This window comes from Tenrec ecaudatus, chromosome 8 (assembly GCF_050624435.1).
Source record: "Tenrec ecaudatus isolate mTenEca1 chromosome 8, mTenEca1.hap1, whole genome shotgun sequence".
Classification (NCBI taxonomy): domain Eukaryota; kingdom Metazoa; phylum Chordata; class Mammalia; order Afrosoricida; family Tenrecidae; genus Tenrec; species Tenrec ecaudatus.
The window spans coordinates 34,254,607-34,268,524 of NC_134537.1; the positions used below are offsets into that span (position 1 = coordinate 34,254,607).

The window sequence follows — 13,918 nt, forward strand, 5'->3', positions numbered from 1 at the left end:
GGGGTGAGTGGGGAGATGTAGGAGACAGAAGCCAACAATTGGGACGTGGCATCACATTTGGGATTTTATTTTGAAATGTTTGTTTCCAACTTTAAATTACACTGCACAAGTCAAATCAGGTCACGCCAACAATCTAGGGAATTCTGCACACACTGGATTTAATAGGGAAGGATGTGTTTTTGTTAGGATAGATCCTTCCTTCTGGATTCACTGAATTGATGCTACCAAGTAGGAAGGGATGAAAAGAACCATTTTTTTCTGAGTAAAATTTTAAATTCTACTTAAATTCAAAAGTTTTACATTTCTTTTGGGGTTTATAATCATACGTGTGTGCGCATGTGCGTGCGACATTTACATTGTGATCACATTAACTTTTGTCTGAGTTTTAGTGTAGTAGGCAGGTATCTAAGTCCCACAAGGTCAGGTGGTTGTGGAATCTGCATTCTGCGACTTGATGATTTCTCTCAAGCACTCTTGGGTCATAGTTACAGAGCAGCTGCTGCCTTTGACCTCTGGGTGCAAGCACTGAAGTCCCTAGAGAAACAACTGTTTGCTTTTCATTGCACTTTATTGCATTTCAAAAGATAATACAGTTGGTGTAGGAGAGAGAGAAGAGGACACAAAATACAAAAGATGAAGTTTGCATTTGACAATATCAATTTGAAAGCTTATAAGGCTAGGGTTGTTGGTTCACTTTAGTAGAACAGAAACAAATTCTGTACATATAATGTTCATAGTCAAAAATTCAACTTCTTCATCTATTTATTTATAAGGGAGTAGAGAACTAGTTGTAAACCTTGAGTTCATTCAAAACATTCGTCATTCCAAATGACTCTCTACTGAAATTCCTGCCATTGTAAATGGAGAAAGTTTCCCTCTAGACACCAAACCAAACCCATTGCCACTGTGTTGATTCCAACTCATAACAAACTTATAGGACAGAATAGAAACGCTCCTTAGGGTTTCCAAGAAGGCCATAAATCTCTATGAAAGCAAGTTGCCTCATATAGCTCCTGGGAAGCAACTAGTAGGTTTGAACTGTTGACCTTTCAGCTGTCAACCAATTGTGCCACCAGCTCTCTCTCTTACCTATACAATTTTGTATATTCTTTTGTAGTGTTACTTGCTATTTTTCTTTTTAGTTTCTAAAACTTCATAAATCTAGATTCTATAGCATTCTTAATTTGAAGTACAATGTCTTCACTTACTCATTCACCAAATGTTTATTGATAAGTCTTTTAGATTCTGGGGAATTTTTATTAATATGAAGTTTGTTTTTCCTATACATCAAATATTATTGGGCACCCTAGTAAGTACTTAGAACTAGGATAACCTGAAGTTAACAAGAATTGTTTTCTGTTCTCATAAAGTTATAATCTAAAAAATAAAATTTGACCCATGTTAAGCGCTATGGATGTGTGTTAGTCTGGGTGGACTAGAGAAACAAATTCATGGACACTCGTGTGTAAGAGAGGACTTTATATCACAGAGTAATTGTTCATTAAGAAAATAGCCCAGCCCAGTCCAGATCAAGTCTGTAAGTCTGATATGACCCCATATATCAATACTCGTCTATAAATGCCTCTTTAAAATCAAGCAGCCGTGCAGTGAAACCCATGCGGAAAGATCACAGGCCAGTGGGTGGGAATTATTGTGGCTCCCGTGGTGGGGAAAGCATCTCAGTGCTGGCGTGGGTCTGCACATCCCCACGTGGTTCCTCCAGCTCCGTACTCTAATGTAGCTCCACAAGTCTCCTCAGCAGGACTGTTTCCCAGGCCGTCAACGTGTGCCCCCACGCTCCAGCGAGCTATTTCTCTCTGTAGCTCCTCCAATTGAGGTCGTCAAGCTGAGGCCTGATTGGCAGGCTAAACTCCACTCCTTCGCTCTTAATAGTCTTAAATTGACAACATGTAACTACCACAGGATGAAAAGTAATGGCTATATAAAAGTAGGTGCTTAACTTAGTGTTGGTACCTTAGGAAGGCTTTTTCATTTCATTTCTTACCTTTTTATTGAGACATGGATGAAGAGCACAGATTATCAGTTTTAAAAAAAAGGGAAGACCTTGTGAAGGAGTGACTTTCTTACTGAATTCTGAGGTTTTCATCTATATCACTGCGATTATTTCCATTTCACAAGAAAAGAATCAGAGAAGCCTAATGTATCAAAAACTATTGAGAGGCTATTGGTTAAAAAGAGTTTTTCATCTGTGGTTATAACTGCCCTTATTTTGAAACAGTTCTCTCCACTGTAAGAACATATTTTGATGGAGACCCTAGAAGCAAGTAAGCCAAGCTTCGAACTGTAGATCACCAAACTAAACAGAACAACACACTAGGAGACAGGACGTTCACGTCTATTTCTTTATCTTTTCTGGAGCTCTTTGAGAATTTGCTTCTGTCCTGTGTGCTGATTTACAATTTGAGCACCCTGTTTCATGAAAATAAATTGATGGTTTAAAACAACAACCAGGGAGCTTTTTGTGAATTCCACTCAGCTTTTTTCTTTTTTGATTTGATGTTTTAGAATTACTTGATTCTTACTGTTTCCGTGAAATGGAATGTAAACGTATGTGTTTACGTTGATCAGGGAATAAGCTTAATTCCCCTTTTAGAAAGCAAGAGGAGCTGGAGTAAGCATTGCACTAAATACATGCCGTCATAGTTTGATTAAGGTCAGAGACATCTCTCCCACTCAATCTATATTACGAAATTAAAACAATTACAGGTTTGAAGTGCGAAATTTCTCCAGTGTTTTTTGCATTTTTCTCTGCTTCTTACATGAAAACCTTCAAGCTGTGTTACTGTTCTTACCATCACTAAAGATTTGTTTTGCCTCCTAGTGGAGCAAGGACTTTGCTCACAGAATTTCATATTTTGACTAAAGTCCTTGCCCTGCCTCCCTCATCCTTACCTTTCCTCCCTTCGTTCCATTTTTCTTTCCCTTCCTTCTTCCTGTCTGCCCTATTCCTTTCAGTGATTCGCTGCTTTTTAATATCTTCTCCCCTTCTGTAGTTCTTCTCTTCTTTTTCTTGTTATTGCAAGTATCTTACTGATTTCAATAATCTCTGTTTCTCCTGCCCTTAGCATAATGCATACCCATATTATGTATTCACAAAATACTTTAGAAAGTTCATTTATGTAAATCAAAAGCAAGGAGGATGATAATAAAATCATTTTATCAAAACTGATACAACTAACTAGGAACAAATTCCAAAGCATTCTGGCTTTGCATTTCAGCAGGAACTATTGATTATTTAGAGGGGACTGTGACACATAGAAACATACATCATATGCTGCAGTCAGTGATGGAATTGTCACCATGGTTTCTGAGAATCCCTCTTAAATTCTGGCTTTCCTTCAGGCCCCCGCCCCCTGCCCTGACAGATGCTGAGGATGTGGATTATACGCATTTTACAAACCAGCATAGTTCCACACGCCATTTCTCAAAATCAGAAGCCTCCCATAAAGGTAAGAACAACATAAGTAGTCATGTTTCAGGATCTTTATCATCTTCATGTTGTGTTAAAAAAAAGAAGAAGAAATACTTTCTTCTATAGATCACTAGAGCATAAAAACGTCCTTTCTTGAAGCTGATTCTTAATCTTCATCCTCCTCTCAAAAAAGCAAAACTAACAAATGTAAACCAAAAAATAATTGTTAGGGATCTGCATTTTACTCGAGAGAGTTCACAGATTTCATCTTATTCCTAAAGGGAACTGTGGCACACATACAGTTCACCCTTATCACGACAAAATACTTAGAACCACTGGGCCACTTCTAGATTGTTAGCTCTTTTTGACCAATCTGTTCATGACCCTATTCATTAGATTAAAAACACATAAGCACGCATACACCAGGTAAAACTCATACAAAATAAAATCAAGGTAAGAAAATACAGAGATCTCATTGGACCAAATCTTTAATATTGAAAGGTCGTCTGCTCTTCCAAGGGTAACCATTCACTATTGTGTTTTTATGACAGTTATAAAAAAGAGAGAATGAAAATGTGTCTTCAATTTTTTAATTTAAACCATGGAGATGATGCAAGTACTAAGTATCCAGATTATGAGGGTTGGATGAGATCAAATAGGTAAAAGCAGTTTGCAGATTGAAATAGACTTTGTAAAAACTGCCAAACCAAAATCCAAACTTTCTGCCACTGAATTGATGGTGCCAACTCATAGTGACCCTGTATGACGGGGTTGAGCTGTTCCTGTGGGTTTTCATGACCGACAAGCTTTATAAATACTTGGCTTTATTAATTAATGAAACTTATTTGCCTGTTATGTTTTGGTGACTCCTTAGGGGAAATATTTCATCATCTTTCTGGATCTAATAATAACTTGTTAAATTTCTTTAAGCGTCCGAGTCAGTCTCACCCAAAACCTATGATATCTGGGTGATTAGTTCTAGGCATTGGTATTGTTTTTAAAAGCTCCCTGAATTCCCTTGTGCAGCGGTGACAGACATAAGTTAAAACATGGGATTACGTGGATGTTGCACATAGCTTAATAAACAACCGACCCATCACACCGTGCATCAGTTGGTAGCATTTTCACCATCTTGATGTAAGTCGATACTGGGCTTTGGACTAGTTCTTCCTGGTCCAATCATGGCTTTAGAAAGCAAAGTTGGAGCAGACTCAATTTTTAAAGTGAAGGTGAAACAAAAGGATAACCAGAATGTAGGGGGGGAAATTACCAGTTGAATCCTAATTAGTAGCTTAATTTACCTCCTCAAAAGGCAGAGTAGAGTACACAGATATATGCCTGTCACATTTTGGGTATAGTGGTAATCATCGCTCTTCAAGTACGGCAACTGATTATGCGGCCTTCTGTGTGTGTTGTTCAGATCAATAATGCAGTCATACACACCACATGGTAAGCTCCTCAGAGGATTTAGTATGCTTCCTCTGAGCTCTGGGGATTTTTTTCAGTTCCAGTTATGGTTCAGGATTACCCAAATTTTTTAAATTGGAGTGCATTCCAGTTTTGCTTTGCTAGCCAATTTGAATATGTTCAGAGTAAGTTACGTTTTGTTTTTTTAACCGACTCAAACTATGTATGCATCACTTTGTATTAGCTATTTTCCTGTCCTTCACATATCTGACAAATAATATTATTAAAATAAAAATTGATTCTCTATATAAATATTTTATAATCAAGAGCAAAAAAGTAGGAACCACTTGAAATATACAGAAATAAAGATAAATCACTTAGCTTGAGCAAGAGAAAGACTGTCAGAATTTCAAATAATTTTTTTCTTAATTGTCTTTTGTTTATTCTTTCCCTTTCCAGGTTTCCATTACAAGCAGTAAAATCCTAGGATTCTGCCTTGAAACGGACTCACTGTTGCACATATTACTGGACAACACAGAATGCATTCCACGTTTATTTTTTCCTCCTATATTTGCATTTCTAGGATTTGTCCCAGCCTGTTTTTCTAAACATAAATAATTTGAATACATTTGAAATGTTTTGGTTATTCCTGATCACTTGGGCAATACAAGAAAATCTAGCTTCTGAATATTGGCCACCTCTATATGCATCCTGGGATTTAGTATCTAAAAGTTCCATAAAGTGTAGTTTTTGTTAGGGTTGGAGCATTGATATTTAGGGACTACACTTTATATAGCTGTTAGAATTTTATAAAAGTGAGTGATCAAAAGAAAAGAAGTAACATTTGGATATAAAGTATAATACAAAAATAAATGAAAGAACACTTTTGGTGCATTAGTGTATGTACTGAAGTATCGAGAGCTTTTTGGCCTTTGTACTTCTCAGGAACAGGGGAAGAAATCGCAAACCTGGAGTGTCTCTCAGAGTAGTAAAGTAAGCGTCCTGGCTGCTGAGAGCCGTTGCTCTGCCTCCAGGGCTGTGGAGACACTCAGGTAAGCGTCCTGGCTGCTGAGAGCCCTTGCTCTGCCTCCAGGGCTGTGGAGACACTCGGTCTCCGAGGCCCCCCTGAGATCCTTCTCACAGCACGTGTCTGCAGTTCCGTCCCAAGTAGCAGGCGTGCTGCGGCCTCCAGACCAGGGTCCATTTATTAGGATTTATTGCCAACACTACATGGAAATTTTATTCAGGTTTATGCAAATTCACGGAAAATGAAAATCTTTGCATGCCTTCTCTTGATGGATACACTTATTGTAGAACAAAGGGGATGGGAAGATGACATTAAACGATGTAATATGATCATTCACTCTGACCACAGATTGAATGAAGTTTTCTTCCTGAAAAGACCTATACTGTATTTGCAGGACACTATTCAATAGTGATTTGCTCACTTATAAATAGTTGAACCCAAGCTTAAGGTTGATAAAAGAGTCTTCCTCCCAGTGTTTGGTAGCTTTGCTAATGATACATGGTATTAACTTTCTTGGTATACGTTCTTTTAGGCTGCTCTTTTATAAGTAATTTAGGGTCATCATTTAGTTGCTGACTTCATGGAAATGCTTATTTTCTCACACTACCAGTTTTAAAAGCAAGGGCAATCAAGTTATGCTTATAAAATACAGCCGTTGGCTTGATCTGCTGTCAGATTTCATTGTATGAATCTGACCGTTTGGCATCCCTGTATGGTGTTCATGCAGGAAAGACATATAGGTGAGTAGAGAAGTGGTTGTTAACCCATTCTTTTCCTATTGAGAAGCAATTTCAAATAGGTTCTCTGGATGTATTTAGAAGAAAGATTTTTAGTTTCATCATATTTTTATCCTACAGACTTAGAATTAAGTTTTGGAGAAATGCCAATCCAGAAAGAAACAAGACTCTAGAATAATAGAACTTTACAAGCAATAGTGAAATTAATGAAGGAAAATCTGCTCCATTGGCGAGGAGATGGCAGAAAGGATGGAGGCTACAATTTTAAAGTGGGATTCAGCTTAGGCCATATTGACTTACAGCAATGCTATATTTTTCTTGTCTGCCCTGTGATTGTGCTTCATGCTTTTAACAGTTTCTATGGTTGTTATAAAGAAAAAACAAAACATAGTGTATTTTTATTTGGTACTTTAGGCAAATGGGCAACCACATTTGTAATATTTTTATTTTATAAATGTTTATTTTTCTATCTTATAGAACAATTGGTTTTACTTAATGAATTCTGCATTTCTCTTAACTCATGTGCTTCATCTTATCATATTTATTATAACATGCCAACTGGAGATACTGTATTCAAAATTTGTTAGGCCAATTTAACACCTTACCAGAAAGAAGTGTTTCCGCTGTCTTAGTTTACCAAAGGTGGTGATTCCCTGCGGCATCCAATTCAACATTTGTATTGAAATTTTGTGAACTTTTTTTTTAAGATTTAAAAAGATTTGCTTAAATTATCTTTAGGCAAATACTCTTTTAAGAGTATTAGTGTATTTCATGCCTTATGAATAAGGAGAAAAACAATCAAACTCCGCCAATTAAATCCTCTATTCTTTTACATTCATGTAATCTTTTGAGGCTATAGAAGTAACTAACAGTTGTATTTTAATGAAGTGCTAAACACTCTACTTGTTCTTTGCTTTAAAGTTTGTCACTTTAATGTAAGTGTCAGGGTGCTGCTTTGTTTCTGTTCTTCTGTGACACTGGTTGACTTCAGGCCCACAAGTGCGTGCTTTCTTGTTATTGATGTAAACCAATGTACCTGGCCTCTGAAGTAATTTCTGTTGTTTCTATACCTCTTTTCTTGGAGGCCAGGCCTCATTAACAACCTAAATTCCTAAATGAGCACAATGTGTTATGTTGCCTTAAGCTAGGCCATTTAACCTGTACACCTTCCCTTTTCCTTTCTGACTTTTGTAATCAATTATCTAACAGGAAGCTTAGATAAGATCATACAAAAGGTGTTCCAACCTTTTTTTAAAAAATGAAACAACAAATAGCGCTGAAGTTCAAGTCATTTTTAGACAAACATTATTGAGTGATGAGACAATTGTTTCACAAGCTAAAAAAAAAACGTAAAATTTTAAGAAGTTACTTCCATGGCATTGAGTTATTGTTTCTCAAACTTCTGTAACAACTAGCAGCAGGCTAATGAACTCCAAGCCCTAACGCCCCCATGAAAAATCCAACAGCCAAAAACCCAGTCTATCTGGTTTTTTTGATCATGATAGAAGCTTCTAAATTAGGAGAAAAACACGTGTGCACACAAGGCTTCAAAGACATGAAAAATGTCCACAGCCCTTTTGAAGCTCCCCTGTGTGTGCACGAATAGACTCCCCCAAGAGGAACCCACTGTGCAGAATAGACGAAGCCACTCAGATTTATATCATCGTGTTTCAAATTGCTACCCTGGTCCTCACAGAATGCTAGAAAATTCTCTCTAGAAAATGCTTAAAGTGACAATATACCCATATTTGGTTTGTTGTTTGTTTTCTTGTGACCTGCAGCTGAGCTGTGTGGTGAATAAATTCATTGCTGACAATTTCCCACCACTCTCCTGCAGCACAAGGGGGTAGCTTAGTGTAAAACTAATAGCTTTTAACTGAATGCTATTTTTCTTTAATAATGTTGAAATCTTCCCTAAATTTTGTCTTTTCCCAAATTTTCTATTATATGTATCAACTATGGTAGGGGTAAGGTGACCAGATTTTAACATTGGTAAGGCAGACACCAGCGGGACACCGTTGATCAAACTCCTATCCTGGCGTAATAGCCACATGGCAGCTGAAAACCACATACCCTAGCTTGTGCATTCTTTCTAAAACTCGGGACTTTTTTAAAATGCCGTGAGACGTGGGAAAAATTGTTAAAACTCGGGACTGTCCCACCAAAAGCAGGCATTGAGTTTACCACACAAGTGAGTACCTTTTCAGGACCTTGATATTTAGTTTGTGTTGCCTTTGTTTTAAAAATTACGTGAGAAATATCAAGATTATTCATTTATTTAGTGATCCTTTTCTTAAAAGGTATCTGGTGATTGGCTGTAAGATCTTCAGTGTAATAATAGAGTGAGTTGCCTGACAGATAGTTGCCACTTTCTGACAGTGAAGCGAACAGAGCATGCAGTAAAAAAATTCTTTTTTTTTCCTTTTTGGAAAAACTGTAGGGGACATTAATATTGTACAAGAGCAGTGTTCACATAGATTTCATTGTACGTACTTGCCATATTCTCACAAATTAGACATTTAGAAATATCATAAACTTTAAATAAAACCTGATGTTCCAGCAAAGAGAAACAAATTAAGTATTTTGTCCCTAATTTATTGTTCATTGTCAGAAAGGTGACTCTTTAAAATGGTCCCATTTTCCCTCTTCTCTGGGGGTGCCTGTGTGTCCTAGCGTCATATCTGCCTTCGTTACTATTGGTTGATTCCCCTCCGGTCCAACCACACCCCACCCCCCTCCACACACACCTCTTAGACCAGGATGGGCAATGTGGGCAAGAAGGGACTGGACACTGTCCTGATAATGCTGCACGAGCATAATACCAGTTAAATTCTTAGTAGAAGAATCTCTTCTCCATGAAAATATTTAAAATTTAAAAATCAGGCTATTGTTACTCCTGGCATTTAGCAACTATCCTTAGAAATGCTATAACTTAATCCTAGGGAAGTAAAAAAAATGGGTAAATTGGGGAAACCTCTCTTCTCAAATGACCCTCTTCTGGTGACCCCTGCACTTATATTTGTAGAGTCTGTGAGGAGCAGTATGCCTCAGATTAGTTGGACGCCAACCAAGGTCAGTGTACTATATACTCTTGTATGTGAATGCCAGCCAACAATTCTTGGAGGCATAAATTCTCAAATGATCCCTAAATATCCTTGTCATCAGGAACTGTGAACCATTTCACCTACTGAGTAATGACGAGCCTTTAACGTTGATAGATGCATTGTTTCCTTTCAAGTTGCTTGGTAAGCCCATAAAAGGAGCCCTGGTAAGGAAGTAGTTAAGCACTCAACTGCTAACCAAAAAGTTGGCAGCTAGACTCCCAACAGCCCATCATGAGAGAGCGATGGCTACCTGCTTCCATAAGGGTTAAAGCCGTGGACACAGACAGGGCAGTTCTGCTCTGCCCTGTAGGGTCTTTATGTGTCAGAAATGACTCCATGGCAATGTTTTCGTGTGTGTGTGTCGGGGTGGGGGTAGATATAGATCAAACCACCAATGAACAGTGGCGTGGCTAACATTGCTGATAGCAGGAAAGCACTAATTTTCTTAACACTAAGGGGATCATTTCCTGAATACTTGCCAATTGTCCTCCCCATCTGTGGTGACTATATAGATGTTTCCAAAGTTTGTAGGGTACAGTGGAGACATTTACCTTCATTGTTTTGTAAGAATTTCACCAATACCCTTGTGTACTGAAATGTGTAGCATCAACAACAACAACAAAACCTGAGCAGATATTAACGTGAAATGAGGAATTTATGGATGTAAAGACTGGTTTATTACTTACAAGAGAAAATTAATGAGTTGATTTTCTCTGGAAAACTTTTGTTTTATACTGTATTGGGAATATGTCACACTGGTGTTTTTTACAGGTTCTGGGATTTCAAAAACTTTATGGAAAATGAAATTTTAAAATATTGGATTTTTTCCATCTACTTTGTGAAGACCCTTCATGTTTGGTGCCACAGACTAATACAATCGTATCAAGTCAATTTGTGGAAATATCTGTTCCTTCAGACTATTATTAGTTTCCCTTATGTATGTGTGACTGCCTTCTTCCATGTTTCTAGTGGATTTAATAATGCTTTTCTGTACTTTTAGTACACTAGAAAATGTTTTATCTTTTTGAGTAATTTCATAGTGTAAGGAGCCAACTATTATGCTGCTTTCAGTATTTCAGATTAAGAGCAAAATTAATTGGACAGGTCAGTGCCCTCTTACTCACTGCTGAGGTTCATGCATCAAAGAGAAGGCAGGGTTGGAATGGTACTCCCATCAAAAAAGAGCCAGTCCTAAAAACAGCAAAGAGGAGACAGTTGAGAGGTGATGAATCGACTGAGACTCATCGTGTACTAAAGATCGGTTTCAGTGGCACCGACTTCAGACTATATTTAGTGACGTAGTTCACAGCTCTTAAATTTGGTTGCAGGGTTTGATGCCAGAATTTTTGTATTACTTACGGGGTTCGCGTCTGAACCCCTTAAGGCCACAGCTCCTGTTTTCAACTCAAACCCAGATGCCTGCTTTCAGACAGAGCTGTGTTCTCCACTTACTCTCAAAGCCCAAGGAGCCCTGGGAGTGTAGTGGCTAAACTGTAAGCAAAATGTGGGTTCAGACCCACCCAGGGGCTCCCCAAGAAAAAGATTTGGTGTCTTCTGTACTGATTACATCCTGGAAAACCACTGGAGGCAGCTCTGCTCTGTCACACGCAGTCTCTATGAGTTGTAATCAGTTCATGATTTTTAACAATAACTATAATGTGGAGACTTTAAAATTATGTTCCAAATTGAGAATTCCTCCAATTCTGAATTAAGCAGTACAAGATTCTGAATTAAGCAGTACAAGAGTTATGTGTTCATATCAATCAAGGCTCTCAGGAAATTTGAAGTGGTGCTTTTATAAGGTTGAGAAGTGCTCTCTCAACTGGTACCACTGACTGACCCTTTAACATTCGGGATGTTATGCTTGGGAAAAAACAGTGACTTGTTACCTCAAGTGCTCATCAATATCTACCCAAGAATGATTGGAAGCTTTAAAATAGTTAATTCATGGAACTGAACGGAACCCGGATCTGGGAAGCATTTGCCTGTGAGAGAACAGAGAAGAGGCTGCCTCAAACCACTTGCCTGTCTAGAGATTAAATTGTAAAGGACACTTTGTGGATGCCTTAAAGATGGCCAGTGTGCATACCGGTGGGATGCATCAGCCCATCTGGACTAGGGTTTTGGATAGAGTCTGTTTCAATTCACTTTCACACAGCACAAGTTGTTTCTCTTCATGACATCACCAAAGACGATTAGAAATTTGGTGCGGTGCCATTCTTGCAACTTAGGGGTTTAGGTGGTCAACATGCTTAGGTGCCAGTCAGTGGTCAAGCCTTCCTTAAATGCCAGTAACACACCTACGTTAATTCATCTATGCAAGCCTGTGGGTTTCTCTTTTTTATACCTTATTCCCCATTTGGTTCTGTAAACATCAGGTTTAACATTATAGTATGAATACTTTGTAAACCAGCATATTGTAGGTCTGTTTGCTTTGATTTTTCTGGTTGGTTAGGGGCGAACACCAATCTTCTCTCTCAATAAAGTCATCCATTTGTTACATCAGTCCGCTTTGATGCGTGTTCTCTTTATTTCACTCAATGGATTGAGAAATTATTAGTGTTTACATTTGGCCCCCTGCCCTACCCCTTGAAAATTAATCTGGAGATCTCTTTGTTTATTAACAGTTTTCTCATTCTGTGCCAAAAACACTTTCTGTAAGCACATATAAGGTGATAGTGATTCCTTGTTTATTGACATTCTTTTTAAAAAATCATTTTATTGGGGGCTCGTACAACTCTAATCCAGACAGCCATCCATTGTGTCAAGCACATTTGTACATTTGTTGCCATCATCATTTTCAAAACATTTGCTTTCTCTTTGAGACCTTAATATCAGGTTCTTTTTCCCCTCCATCTCTGCCCTTCCTCCCTCATGAACCTTTGATCACTCATAAGTTATTTTTTCATGTCTTACACTGGTTGATGTCTCCCTTTACTCACTTTTCTGTTTTCCATCCACCTGGAGGGGGTTATATGTAGATCATTGTGATCTGTTTCCTCTTTCTCCCTGCCCCCCCATACACCCTTTACCCTCTAGGTATTGCTACTCTCGATATCCGTCCTGAGGGGCTTATCTCTCCTGGGTTCCCTGTGTTTCCAGCTCTTCTATCTACCTGTGTACATGCTCTGGTTTAGCCAGATTTATTAGGTAGGATTGGGGTTATGATAGTGGGGGAGAAGCATTAAAGAACTAGAGGAAAGTCGTATGTTTCAACGGTGCTATACTGCACCCTGACTGTCTCGTCCCGTTCTTTTGACGCTTCTGTGAGGGGATGTCCAGTTGTCTGCAGATGGACTTTTGGTCTCCACTCTGCAATCCCTCTCATTCCCAATGGTATGATTTTTCTATTCTGGGTCTTAGATGCCTGAATACCTGATCCCATTGACACCTCATGATCACACAGGCTGGTATTCTTCCATCTGGACTATGTTGCTTCTCAGCTAGAGGGCCACTTGTTTATCTTCAAGCCTTGAAGACCCCAGGCATTATATCTTTTGATATCCAGGCACCATCAGATTTCTTCACCTTTGCTTATGCACCCATTTTGTTTTCACTGATCATGTCAGAACGATTAGTATCACGGAATGCTAGGTTATTAGATAGAACAAAGTGTTCTTGCATTGAGGGAGTTCTTGAATAGAGGCCCAATGTCCATCTCCTACCTTAATACTAAACCTATAAATATGTGCACATAGATATATTTCCCTATCATATATAACTATATTTACATATGTATATGCCTATATTTAGACCTCTATAAATGTACTATGCCTCCTAGTTCTTTCCTGTATTTCCAGTTACTTTACTCTTGTCCCACTATCATGTTCAGTCTTCATTTGGGTTTCGGTAATTCCTCTCAGTTACATTGCCCTTGATCAGGCCCTACCAGGCATCCTATACCCTTCTCGCCAGCAAGGGTTATACTTAGGTTTATGTTTAGGGTTAGGCTTAGGGTTATGGTTATGGTTTGGTTTGGTGTTTTACCAATAGGGTTTGGGTTGTTAGATCTAGGGCTGAGGTTATTTTTAGTGTTAGAGTTTGTTATACTTAGGGTTAGCATTGTTTTTATTTTTAGGGTTTGTGTTAGTCTTACAGTTAGTGTTAGGTTTAAGGTTGGTGTTAGGCTTAGTGTTAGGGTTAAAGTTAGGCTTAGTTTAGGTTTAGGGTAAGGCTTGATGTTAGACTGAGAATTAGAGTTGATTAGGGT

General features: G+C 38.3%; 1 protein-coding gene across 3 annotated transcripts in view; it reads left to right on the plus strand.

The window, feature by feature from the left end:
* CCDC50 (coiled-coil domain containing 50) overlaps nt 1–12,213 on the plus strand; it is a 97,830-nt gene extending 85,617 nt beyond the window's left edge. For 2 of the 3 annotated variants that reach the window (XM_075556213.1, XM_075556214.1), the window contains 2 exons: nt 3,364–3,470; nt 5,300–12,213. In XM_075556213.1, the coding sequence (XP_075412328.1) occupies nt 3,364–3,470; nt 5,300–5,319 (127 nt within the window). In that variant the 3' untranslated portion in view covers nt 5,320–12,213. The remainder of the gene's footprint in view (nt 1–3,363; nt 3,471–5,299) is intronic. The other variant, XR_012785719.1, reaches the window with a different exon arrangement.
* Nucleotides 12,214–13,918: the final 1,705 nt, after the last annotated feature.